We start from the raw sequence: 13514 nt of genomic DNA, 5'->3' as shown, positions 1-13514 counted from the left end.
AAAAAGAATAAAGGAGTATGGACCAACTAACTCATTTATCACTCACTTAAAAAATAATTGATAAGACAAGAATATAATTATTAGAACAACAATTTTGTCTAAAAGAATAGAGAACGAAAAACGTAAAACAAAGAGTACAAGACGTTTGGTAACAAAATTCAACCAAATATGTATGTCGTAGAATGATTGCAGTCCTTTTGTATTAGAATGATTGAGTATGATTTACAGTGTACAACTTGTATTCTAACTCTTTCATCTCCATTCAATCATTTTTACTAGATTGCAGTCCTTTTGTATTAGAATGATTGGGTATGATTTCCAGTGTACAACTTGTATTCCAACTCTTTCATCTCCATTCAATCATTTTTACTTGATACATAACTCTTTCTAAAATTTAACGTGTATCTTTAGTTATGTTAGTTTTATATATAACTAAAATATATAACCAATCAATCTGACTTAAATGACAACTGTTAAGGATAAATCGATCACGAATACACGAGTTTAAAGTCTCGTTGAAGTGAAACTTTACTTACCGAATTATAAATTACCACAATTCTTTTCTCTTAACAATCAGAGTTGAGACAAAAAGAATGATTATTCAATATATGAACTATGATACAAAAAATTACATACATAATCAGAGAATAGAATCAAATTTATTTACAATGAAAATTCAATCTCCCTATCCAAAATCTGCATCCAAGAGACTGTCGCATGTCATGCAGACCTACACATTGAACTATTAAGCCACGCTACTTTGGAAAAACTATTTAACTCAATATCAACATTGAAAAAAGATAATGCAGTATCATATTTCTTTGGACTTCCACTCCAAAATTGCTGATAAAAGTGTGTAATTAGGAATTAGAAGTTTATGAGGCAAATCCATGTTTGTCATAGGTGATTTTTCATTTTCTTCAAGCCACTTTTCAATCGCATTGCGATTGTATGTATATCCATCTGCGGCAACACAAGGATCATCCATCAGATCCTGCATCAAATAAAATAAAGTACAATGAGCATCTTCCAAAATATTAATAACTTTAAGATAGATGGAAAGCAATATGTATCTCAAGCCATTAATATGAACAATTTCTAGTCGTAACTCTCAGTTCTCAGGTAACTCTCCATTCTCAGGGAAACCGAAGTTCGGCCGCAAAGATAAGTAAATCACAGTCAAAGATTGTCCCAGTCAATGATCAAACTCGGATACTCCAGATAGAATCGACCTTAACCACTTAAGCTCAACAACATAATTTAATATGGAGGATTTGCTTGTTATGGTTTAATCAAAGTCTAACATAGCTCACCCATAATAGCTATGCTACCATAATGGACGTAAATAGAAAAGTAAAATGAGCTTGTATCCTTTGCATCATATATACAAGGGTTAGAATTTGCTGGTATAACAAATTAACCAACTAACCACATGAACAAACATAAACAAACTGAAAAAACTACTCTAACTGATTTAACAAATACTAACTGATATACCTTATGAAGCACCAACACAAAACATACACCGGACACAATACTAATACTGGCAATAATTTGAAAAACAGAAGTAATTGAATGTAACTACATGCGCCAATGTCCGATACCGATACGTGTTGAACACCGGACACACGCCTTTGATCTGAAGTGTTGGTGCTATATATCCTAACTTAAGTGAAAGACTAATGGTAACTAATTCTAAAAGGATTAACTTATAGTAGATTAAAAAATGAATGTAGTGCCATCATGATGTATTTGAGTACCTGAAGTATAGGGCAGATAAAATGGTTTGGAGGTTTGGGTTTAATAGTAATCATTGAAGCAGAATGATGAGCCCTATCAGAAACTTCTTTCAACCTCTCTAGTATTGGAAGCACATGATCTTTCAAATCAGGTCGATCCTTACGCCGAAGCTCTGCACAACTCAAAGCTAATCGAGCTAAGTCTAATGTCTCTTGAAACGGCCATGATCCTGCCTTTGGATCCAATATATCGGTTAAATTACCACCTTCGATTGCCATTTCAACCACATGAGTAAGGGCTATTGCTGGTTTTGCTGTCAATAACTGTAACATCACTAATCCAAAAGCGTAAACATCGGATTTCGTAGATATTAAGCCGCTCCTTTGATACTCAGGATCAATATAGCTGAGTGTTCCAACAGGCGCCGTGTCCTTATACATGGTAGATAATTCATCTGAATTGAGGATTGTAGAAAGACCAATATCACCAATTTTGCTGACAAGATTACGGCCAAGCAAGATGTTTGCAGGCTTCAAGTCGCGATGGATAATAGGTTGTGGCTTTGAGCTGTGAAGAAATGAAAGAGCTGACGCAACTTCCCAAGCTATTCGAAATCTCTCAAACCATGGGATTGGGTTATTACTGTTTTTCTGGAGCAGTCTATCCTCCAAGTTGCCATTTTCCATGTATTCATACACAAGACATCCATGATCAGAACATGCACCAAGAAGAAGAAGCAAGTTTGGATGACGAATTCTGCTCAATATCTCTAACTGAAAGCAAAGAGAAGATATAAGTCCTGTTGTCTTGTATAATTAATTACAGTCTCATACTTATAAACATAATTACTATTTGAAACTATCATTGGTAAAGTTTGTTTAGTTGAAGTTATGAGATGACAATGCCATAAATTGGAAAGAGCACGAACACTCTTGACAACACATTCCTTATTGTGTAACCAGTCATTTTTGTCCCTAAATGTGTGAGGTGATATCACTATAATCATTGAAAGGATCGAAATTACAAAACCATTTTTTAGGGTGTTTTCTGTTAGTAGTTTCAAGGACCACCATGACTAATGGAAGACACATTCAAGGACAAAACGAATTAATCAAAGACATATTCAAGGACTAAACTGCCAAACAAAATACACATTCAGAGATGTTTTTGTAATTTTAATAAATTCATAGACTATAATGACAACGTCTCACACATTTACAGATCAAAATGGTTGTTTACATATCCTTTACCCATTATGATTAAATCATCTCGGGTCCACTAAATCATGTCAGCCTACTTTCCTTTGTGGAAGGACCCTAAAGAACTTCACTCAATAATAAAGAGTGCATTACTAATATTTTTTGGAGTTACGATTGCTCCACCAATTTAATTGAATTGGTAGGTTTGAATTTTCCAAACAAGAATGGAAGATAGCCAAGAACATATATACCAACCATTTCTATGACAGGGAAAATGGTAGTTAAGAATGGTTAATCTTAAGAATACTATATTCATATAATTTAACAAGAATGCATCATATACCATTTTTGAGGTAGGATTATAAACATTAATAGATCGATGAGAAAATACACTCAAGAGTGTCAAAAGATCTTCAGAAAATTAAAAAACTATATACTTATTGTTTCGTCTTAAATTATAAAACAATATTATGTATTAATGTATATGCGACTTATTCATAGAGGTTTCGTACCTCTTGCTGGAATTGCTTGTTTTGGCTGATTCCGGCAGAGTGGAGAACTTTAACAGCAACCGTTGTGTGATGCAAAGTGCACTTATACACCATTCCATAAGCACCCATTCCAATTTTCAGTTCTTCAGAGAAAGACGAAGTAGCTAAAACTATTTCATCCCACGTAAACTTCCGGTACTGGAGTGTGGAACCGCTTAGAGCATCCTCTAGCTTTTCTTTCTCTTTGGCAGCACGGATAGCTTTCAACTCAGTTTCTTTTCTTTCTGCAGCTTCTCTTTCAGCACATTCTTTCAAATATTCAGCTTCTCTTGCAGCAGCTTCATATTTCTCTCTTTGTTGTGTTGCTAATTCATTGGCCACCTCTTCCTTAGCGATAATCTCCTTCATTTTCATGGATTCTCCTGATCTCCTCTTGCTTAGCTCATTTAGCTGGTCAATGCAATTAAAGATGTTACTCCGATTGACAATGCCAATCAGATGATTCAATTACAAGTGCATAGAAAAAAAAGTGAGTTTAAAGGAACTGTATTGTCAGTGTAAACCAGTTTTACATTGACATCCAATGAGAGTTTATTATTTTACCATGTCATTCCTCTTGTAAGTGTATTTACTTTAAAATTGATAGTATAAACATGCATTTCCGGTAAATCAGTTTTACACTAACATCCAATGAGAGTACACTAATTTGCCTCATCATCCCTCTTGTAAGCGTATTTTGAAATTGTATAAAGTGGCAAAGTAGTGAGTTCTTATTGGATATCAGTATAAAACTAATTTGCACTGATAGTTTATGCCTCTATAACTCAAAAAAATTCATCATCCAATTGCTACTATAGTGTTATATCTTGATGATAGATAAGGAGAAAATAACACGAAAATAAGAAGAAACAAGAGGGTAACAGAAATGGTTGAAAAAAAGAAACTAGAAGTGTTTGTGGCCAAAAGAAAATAGTCATTACCTTTCGTGATGCATCGATGTTCTCCGTTTGAGCTACTGCATGCATTCCTTGGAAATGTCTTAGTTCAATTCTCAACTTTTCCAGCTCAAGGGTAAAATTTTCCTGATAGATAAACAACCACAAAGAAAGTTCATTTGCATATGGAAGTTTGGTGAAGCAATAGCTGTTTTACAAATTTTTCTTCGGGTTTTTTACACAGAGCTCATTTCAAATTTTCAACTACCTTGATTATTTCTTTACCAACTTACCCTTAATTATGTTACATCTTTTTCTGCGACCTGTAATAAATCCTATGATGGAACATAAACTAATTCTCTCACCCGAAAAGTAAACTCGTAAAACAATACAAATTGTTAACAAATTTAATACTATTACCACCTTTCTTAATTTTCGTGATTTAGTAAACATGGTCCTATATTTAGGAACGAAGGTAGTAGCTCTTTTCAATATTGATCAAAGTAAATATTACACTTATTATACTCTGATATGATGAAACAGAGCAAACATATTTGCAAAAGGAGTTTTAAAATGATTCTAGTCAAGATGAAAATTTATTGTATGGAATTCTTGTCAAATATATGACACGGTGAAAAGCATAAAAGATAATAATTTATTTATCCCGATAATAATTTACATATATATAGGTATTGTGTTCTTTCAATTAAGAGTTTAATAATAACCATGAGTTTTGATATGACGGTTGCAATACTTTGTTCTCGTTTTTCATAATAACCAAGTTTTCTCGTACCAGAGTCGTGCCATATGATAATGATAATGTTCATCTAGATAGCACCGTTTACATAGTGTATGAGTTGGAAATAAGTACCCTTTCATTAAGTTCAAAGAAAGAAAGAAAAATTTCAATTACCTGTCTATTTGGTGACGACAGTTTAGTAGCTACTGGCGAACCCTTTAAACAATTTTGATCATTAATCCAAGATTCAGGGTCCGAAACAATGCTTCTGTAACTAGATGCCCGACTCAGAGCACGACCAAAATCTGAGTTTCTAGCAGAACTTGTAGCAGGATTCTCTCTCCCAAGATCAATGGACTGGCCTCTAGAATGATTAGTTTCATTCAAACCATGAGTTGTGCTTAGAAGGGTCTGATTCATATTTGAAAGAGCTTGAAATCGCTGTGTTGCCAGGGAAGAGGTATGTAAAGCAGCATATGACGCAACTGAGCCAGAATCTGATATACATCCAAGCATTAATAATTAGCTACTCTTTCCAGTTTCAAATATAAGCAAAAAAAATTACTCATATTTATTTGAAAGCAAATATAACTTACTTTCACTCTATTTAATAATGATGTATATCCTAAAGCACCCTTCAATTAATATAAGTTTTATTTTCCAATGACTCTTTTATTCTCATGGAACAAGTACTCATGAGGGCAGTTTTGAGAATGCACTTATATTTTTATAAGATCGGGAATATTAATTGCATTCTATTATAACAACAGCCCCAGCTTAAAAGAAAATAGATGCGAAAAATGCAAACAAAGAGCACACGAAATTTTATCTCAAAGTTTGGCTAATTATGCCTACATCTCAACTGCAGAGGCAACTACAATACCTTATTGTTATGTTTCAAGGTTACGATTATAGATTACAACTTGTGTTTATACTACAGTATAGTTTACAAGATTACCCTAGAACCGTACTCGCACTGCTCGAGTGACCTGCCCAACACATTCAACTAATGCTTTTAATAAGTGTGAAAAAGGTTATTTTTGCTTATAATCAATATCGGAGCATATAGTAATTATGTTAGTTTTTAGGGTATGAATCTTTGACCTCCCACTTAAAACTTCTTTTAAACCACAGTATTGCAAAACTATCTATAATCTATTTATATACCTGTTTGAGTCGTAGAAGTGTAGTTCGATGAGCTGCTGGAGGAAAAACTGATTTCACTGGTGTCATCGGTAATGGTTTCATCAATCTGCATGTCTGATGGCCGTATGGATAAATTCCCTTTTGAAACAGCATAAACTGTACAAAATCTTGGAGTGCGTACTGAGATTTTTGCAGACATACTCTTTTGTTTACTGAAAGCAAGGCATCAATCAAAGAAGTATGATCAGATGAAGAGTGTCAGCATTAAGCAGAGAAAATGTTGAGATTTAAAAATAAAAATGAATTATCGTTTTGTGATAAGACAACAATAATAACATAAAAAAATAATGGTCCTCCTAAATTCCAGTATTGAGTTCCAAGCTTTAATCAGTGATTAGTTTTGTAGTGTGGTTCCAAATTAAAGTGTGTAGGATTTTAGCCAAAATGAATGATCTATCAAGTCAAGGTAAATGGTAAAATGATTTTGTTGTCATTACAGAAGTGTCTTCTTTTAACAAATAACAATTCAACAAAGGTCCTTAAGAACCAGTGCATTGTTGCAACCAGCATTGTAAAATATCACCTATAGCTGCATTATAGCATACCAGAGTTTGAACAAATTGTTATTGTTCCACGATACGCTATTTAGCACAAAGTATTATAGCGATGTTTCAAAAAATACCTTTTAAATATACCACCAGATGAAGCTCCGATGACCAATTTGGTTATAGCATCCTTAGTTACTTCCTCTGCCACTGCAGATGCCACATCATCCGATTCAATCAGTACAACATCTACATGAACCTGTTCCAACAATATGAGAATGTAGATCCTATAGTGCATAATTTGTTCAAATTAATCTCATTGAACAACAATATCTTACCTTTCTCTGTTCACACATTTTCTTAAAAGGTAGAACCATTTGATTTATTTGATGCTCCACTTCCTTTTTGTATGCGGCTGCTACATCGTTACGCACTTGCGAAACTGGGAGCACAACTCCCACTGTAAGTACAAAAATGTTGAATTATCATAATGAAACAATCTTATAAAATCTTCCACCGCTGTATCAACACCAGCACCTATAGTCACTTATGCATAATCAAATTACTTATTAAATGGAAAACCTTAGGAATTTGCCATGTAGTTTACTGTTCATATCTTGCTAATAAGTTATAACTTCATACATGCCAAAAAACATGCTCTAGGGTTTTGTCATTGTTGAGAACTTGAGATCCTATTATTCCATCCACATTAGTTCACACTTTAGATGTTCAATCCAAAATGTGAGGGGTGTGTAGAGTGTCACACACCGGCTATAAACATGACCAAAGTAGTATTTATAAATAAGGCTTACGCAGTCGTCCTCATCTTAAAAGCCAGTTTTTCAGAAGTTAGGTTAGCAAAAGTAAATCAAATGCAAAAGTTTCCTAACTTTGATATAGATAGCAAGACTACTAATCATAACAGCCCTCAAATATGTTAGAATAGTAAACTCAATTCTAAAGAAAACAAATAAATAAACACACAAGTATGCAACAATTGATCACAGAGTTTGGCCAATTGTGCCTACGTCTACGACAGTAGAGTGTTTGTTCTAGTTTTCTATTTTGCAATGCTTAGGGTTACTGAGTATAAGTTTTGTATAAATACTACGGTCTAGATTACAAGTTTACCTCTGAACCGTAACAAAGGGGAACCCTCCTAGTCATAATCCAACATACAATGAACCAAACCCAAAGGGTATCAACAAATATGAGTCATACTCATCAGAATATTCTAGAAATAGATCAAACTTCATTAACAAAAAAAGTACTTGCAAATTTTAAATGCATAAAATTGTTACTTTAAATTGTCAAACAAAGTTGTTCATTTGTAGAACAAAATAAACAATCATATTACATGGTGTAGGAACTCCGATTATACCAGCATGAACATGTATCAGCTTGAAGATGATCATTCCCTCTGGAACAAACTTGTTAAGTGCCCATTGAACAACATATTTGCTTTTCTTGCTACCCTTGATTGCTAAAGCTACAGCTGAAGACGAAGAATACCGTGTTTTGTTACTTTGATCGGTCTCTTGAATCCTATCCATCTCTCCGGTATGTAGAATAAAGTAGTTTATCTGCAACAGTTGAAAAGATACAATTAAGAATAAAAATGTTCTGCCAGAATAGCAACTTATAAGAAAACATTGTAAAACGCCAATACATATACATACATGTCTGATACTGACACTAATACGTAGATGCCAATAAAGAAAATAGAAGTGGTTAATTAAACGACCATATTTAGTGTCAAACACCGAACACACCTTCAATTTAAAAAACACTTAAATAAGGATGCTACAGCTTTGTAAAATCATTACAAAATCCACAAATGCAATGAAGACTTAGGAAACTCTAGTAAGAAGAAATAAGTATATGGTTTGTGAAAAGATCATAAAAAAAAAAATAAAATCCTCAATTAATTAATCAAATAAACACTTAAATTAAGGACAAGGGTTTCAAATTTCAAGCTTCAACACTAAATAATTGAATTTCTAAACTTCATGAAAACAATTTTTATCAAATCCCCATATAGATAGAGGAAGAGAAAGAGAGCATTTTTTTTTCTTCTCAATTTCCATGTTTGACCTTTGGACACCAAAACCTCACAAAAAAACCCAAACAATAGTTTTTTAAATGAGAAATGGAAATTCATAAACTCATATTTTTAAATACATAAAATTTAATTTACAACACAAATATAAAAAAACAAAAAAAAACTAACAACTACCTTAACAGAATTTTAACTAACCAACCAAACCTACAAGCTTTGAAATGATTGAGGGCATAAAAGAGCTATCTAGATAAAAGAAGAAGAAGAGAAGTTCTCTCATTTCCCATTGTGAAAGCATGAGGAAAAGTTGGGTTGGTAAGGTTTATATAGAAGAAGAAATTGAGAAGAAACAACGTGAAACATAACAAAGTGATTAATGGACCCCACAATTCCATCATGTTTTGGGATGAAATTTAAATTGTCAACTAATCTCTCTCTAAATAGTTATATTTGAGATTTATCTTTAAATATAAATTTTATGTTAAATTCTTAAACAAAATATATATGTATATATATATAATCAACAAGGTTGATTTTAAATCAAGAGACTAAATTATCCCAATGTAATAAACTCGAATAAAAATTACATTTATAAATTATATATATATATATATATATATTTTAATTCTAAGCATATTGTAAAATTTTTAGTTTTTAGTATACTTTTAACTATTCTTTTAATTATATCATTAAATTAATATTATTCATATAATTTCTAAATTATTATTTATCATTTTTTATTTATAAAAAAAATATATTAATTATTAATAAAAATAATTTATAAAATTATCATTCTCTTTATTTTATTTTTAAAAAATTTATATAAAATATCTTTTATTAATAATATTAACTTAATTTAGGTGATAAAAGGTTAAAATGATACACATCTAAGGAATGTGTAAAGAAGTTACATATTCCTTTTCTTTTCAAGTAAATTACTATTTATTATTTTTGTCATGAAATAAAATAAAATAACAGGGTTGGTTTTTTCTTTTCTCTTGATATTGACATAGTTGGTTTTAAGGCATGGCTTGTGTGAATTAAATAATTCAACTACATTCATTAATGTCAAGTCAGTGCAGCTATTTTATTTTCAGATAATTTTCCTTTCAAATATTTGTTGTAAGCTTCCAATTTTGAAAGCAAGTTCACACTTCACTCACATCACGTGTCGTTTGCACTCAGTCAAAGCGCCAGCTGGCAAAGGCAACTGGATATTTTATTTATTGGCTTCAAATACATTTTTCTGTACTCTATTTTTTCTTGGAGATTTTGGTGAGTTAATTTATCAAATTTTTTTATTTTAATAAAATAAAATGAAATATATTATTTTTTATATAATATTCTTTTTATGTTATTAATATAATTTATTATTTTTAATTATAATTATTTTTATTTATTAGATTTAGAGAAAAAGAGAATTTTTATAATAATTTATCTATAAAATAAAATAGAGTTGTTAAAATAATATAACACGTTATTTGTTTTGGTATGTATTTTTTTCTTTAATTTAATATATTTCATTTTATTTTATTATTAGTATTTTATTATTTTAATTATTTTTAATTTATTAAACAAATAATAATTTAATTATTAAAATGAGAATAATTTTTTTTAAACGTGTAAATAACTACATTCCTGAAATATAAGACATTTTGATATTATTTTTTATTATAGGACATTATGATTACTTTATAAAAAAATGGAATATTCAATAAATTAGCCGATAAGAATATTCTAATAAGTTATTCTAATAAGTTAGATAAGAATTTACGTGGACAATATTTAGTAAACAAGTGTGATCTTTAGATTCATACATATTTTGACGAGATAAAAATAATTATTAAAGTGAAAGTCACTTAAATAGTATGATATTATCAACTCATTTGCTTCATATATATAAAAACATCTTCCTTGTTTCATTATTAAAATTGATTGTATTATATTCTTAAACTCTAATTCAACTGAATTTGCTATATTAATATATGTCTTGTCTCACATTCGAATCTAAAATTTTATAGTTATGTGAGTTAATGATGATGAAATTTACTATTTTTTTTAAGATAAAAAAAAAGTCAATATTAAATACATAAGTGAGAAAAAGTTTAACATTTTGAAAAATAAAATACTAACACATACGTGTAAATTTAGAAATAAACACATTAAAATCTAAAATTGTGAATCTAAAATCTAAGTTAGCTGAAATAAAATATGCAATATAACAATCTTCAATTTAGATTGAGTCTATATAAAATCTATAAAAAAAATGAGGTGAATGATAGGAGTATAAACATTATTGAACTTTAAATATGATTTAAAGGAAAAGGAAGAAAATAATTGTTAATCTTTTGATAATTAACAATTATTAAGTCAAAATAAGATAAATATTTGGATTTTATATGTATTTTTTGAACTACATTAAGAGAATCTCCTTCAAAGATCGTCTTCGTAAGTTTAATATCAAAAATAAATTAAAAGACTAACATTAAATCGAATGCTTATACAAAATTAAAATTAAAAAAAAACACTTACTAGTTGCGTGGTTAATATCAATAACTACTCAAATCCCATTTATTATTCACTATTCTAACTGCATCCATATTAATTGGCTTTTAAAAAAGAGTAATAATTTTCATTTCTTCAATGATATATTTCTTTTTTTACGTAATCTCTTAAATGATAAAGATATGATAAGTATGTTAAACAATAACAAATTTAATTTGAATACCAACTTTTGAAATTTCCATTATGTAGTCAAAGTAGTGTCGTACTTATGGAGAAAGCTAATATTTAATATTTAAGAGGAAATAACAAACTGGGTCCAATAATTCAATGGTTAGAATGTTAATCTAGAAATAAATAAATACAAACAAAAAATTAGCCCATAAGTCATAACAACTTGATCTGCTTCTAGAAAAAAAAAGATACTTGTAAACAAGTTGTTTTTTCTTCTTTTGGAATATACCCTTGTTTAATTCATAGATCTAAGTTAATGTAACTCTGGTCATTTTCCTTGGTTGATTCAGATGGTCAACCTGATAAGAAGAAAATGACATGAAAATTAATTAATTGAATTAAATTAAGTTTTATTAAAAAAATGGAGAGAAAAACGTTAGAAAAATCCAACATAAATTGCGTTTACATTTTTCTTGCTTGCCTGGCTTTACAGATCGCTGGAGTAACAAAAACACAACGACTTTTTTTTTTAACCAAATCAACGACTTTTTAAAGAGATATGATTATAGGAAAAAAATGATATTTTCATGATGGTTATGATAAACAAAATAAAAGTTTAATTGTTGTTGTACTTGGAAATAATCATACAATGATATCGTAACTATTTAAAAAATAATTTTAGATGTAATTATAGTAAAAATTAAATATTATTAATAATTTAATATTTATAATTAATTAACGGTATAAAAATTATTTATATTAATAATATATATAAATTAAATTTATAAAATAAAAAATTTAGTTACCCTTTTAATTTTGATAAGCAAAAATGTATTTATTATAATTTATTTAATAAGGTTCATCATCTTGTTTTAAGGTATTTCATATTTTGAAATGAATTACTATTTCATCCTCTTATATAAAAGAAATTTAATTGTAGTTTTAATTTTTTTATTTTTATTAATTTATGAAATTAATTATTATTTTACAATTTGATAATTTTTATTATTTTCTCATATTTTTAAATTAAAGTACGGTGATGTAGTATAATTTAAATGAGGTGACATATAATCTTATACGATGTATAATCATCTAGATGCATTAATTATTTATATGTTATTAATAAAATTATAAAAATAAATAATTTTAAAAATTGAAACTGAAGTTTGGAGAGAATTTTATGACAGTTTCATAGATATTAATTATTCAACATCATTTTATATCATTTTATCATATATCACATTACAATTGTTTAATTTAAAAATTTAAAGGAGAAACCAAATCTGTCGGATTTTGAAATAAAATATCTATTGGGAATTAAAATAAAAAAAAGACCAAAATTATAATTAAGTAAAGAAAAACAATTATACTATCTAAAAAATGCGACTCTTTCTTGAAATGAAAATTTATTACATCCACAAAGTAATATTAAAAGTTTGTATCTTGTCAATGATATGGCAAGTGTGAGAATGTGAAATAGACATACACGCTTGTGCTTATAACAAGTTCAATTAGGTAAAGTTATTCAACTCTTTTACATGGATAATGTAGTTGTAGCATTACATGGATAACTTCTTCCACGAAAAGCAATTCCATCACCTTGATTTTGTTGCTGAGGGGAAGAAGCATTCCCACTTGTTTCTTGTGCATTGTGTTAGATAATATTATTATATATTAGTAGTAAGGGTATTTTAGACAATTCTAGACAATTCTATTTTCTTATATATATACTCAGTGTAACCCTATTAACTTCAGTTTTGGTTTATTATATGATATGAAACCCTAGAGTGGTTGTTTTCTCTTCTTCCTCTTTCTTCCTCTTTTCATTGTTAACATGGTATCTAGAGCCTATTTCGATCCTCATTGAACGATCCCGCCTCTATTCCGCTGTCGAGTTCCCAACAATTAGGGAATATAATTATAGTTTATCTTTTCTAACATTCCAATATTCAGTGAGATTTTCCGTGTCCCAATTCTGCTTTAC

At 29.5% G+C, this 13514-nt stretch overlaps 1 protein-coding gene across 4 annotated transcripts; it reads right to left on the bottom strand.

Moving 5' to 3' along the window:
- Positions 1-579: 579 nt before the first annotated feature.
- Positions 580-9191, bottom strand: LOC101494906 (U-box domain-containing protein 35-like). 4 transcript variants are annotated; one of them, XM_004499576.4, is made up of 10 exons: positions 9032-9191; positions 8153-8378; positions 7134-7255; positions 6933-7054; positions 6272-6462; positions 5279-5601; positions 4411-4512; positions 3452-3880; positions 1761-2513; positions 580-994 (listed from the first exon to the last, which is right to left on the bottom strand). In XM_004499576.4, exons 2-10 carry the CDS (start codon positions 8346-8348, stop codon positions 812-814), a joined length of 2421 nt encoding a protein of 806 aa, XP_004499633.1. In that variant the 5' UTR covers positions 8349-8378; positions 9032-9191; the 3' UTR covers positions 580-811. The 4 variants fall into 4 exon arrangements, with proteins under 4 accessions (XP_004499633.1, XP_004499634.1, XP_073225095.1 ...); XM_004499577.4 differs by having other exon boundaries at positions 8177-8378; XM_073368994.1 differs by lacking the exon at positions 9032-9191 and adding an exon at positions 8475-8925.
- Between the last annotated feature and the right edge of the window lie 4323 nt (positions 9192-13514).

The sequence above is a fragment of the Cicer arietinum genome, chromosome 5 (genome assembly GCF_000331145.2).
Source record: "Cicer arietinum cultivar CDC Frontier isolate Library 1 chromosome 5, Cicar.CDCFrontier_v2.0, whole genome shotgun sequence".
In the NCBI taxonomy this organism is placed as follows: domain Eukaryota; kingdom Viridiplantae; phylum Streptophyta; class Magnoliopsida; order Fabales; family Fabaceae; genus Cicer; species Cicer arietinum.
This window is presented reverse-complemented; position numbering and strand designations above follow the sequence as displayed.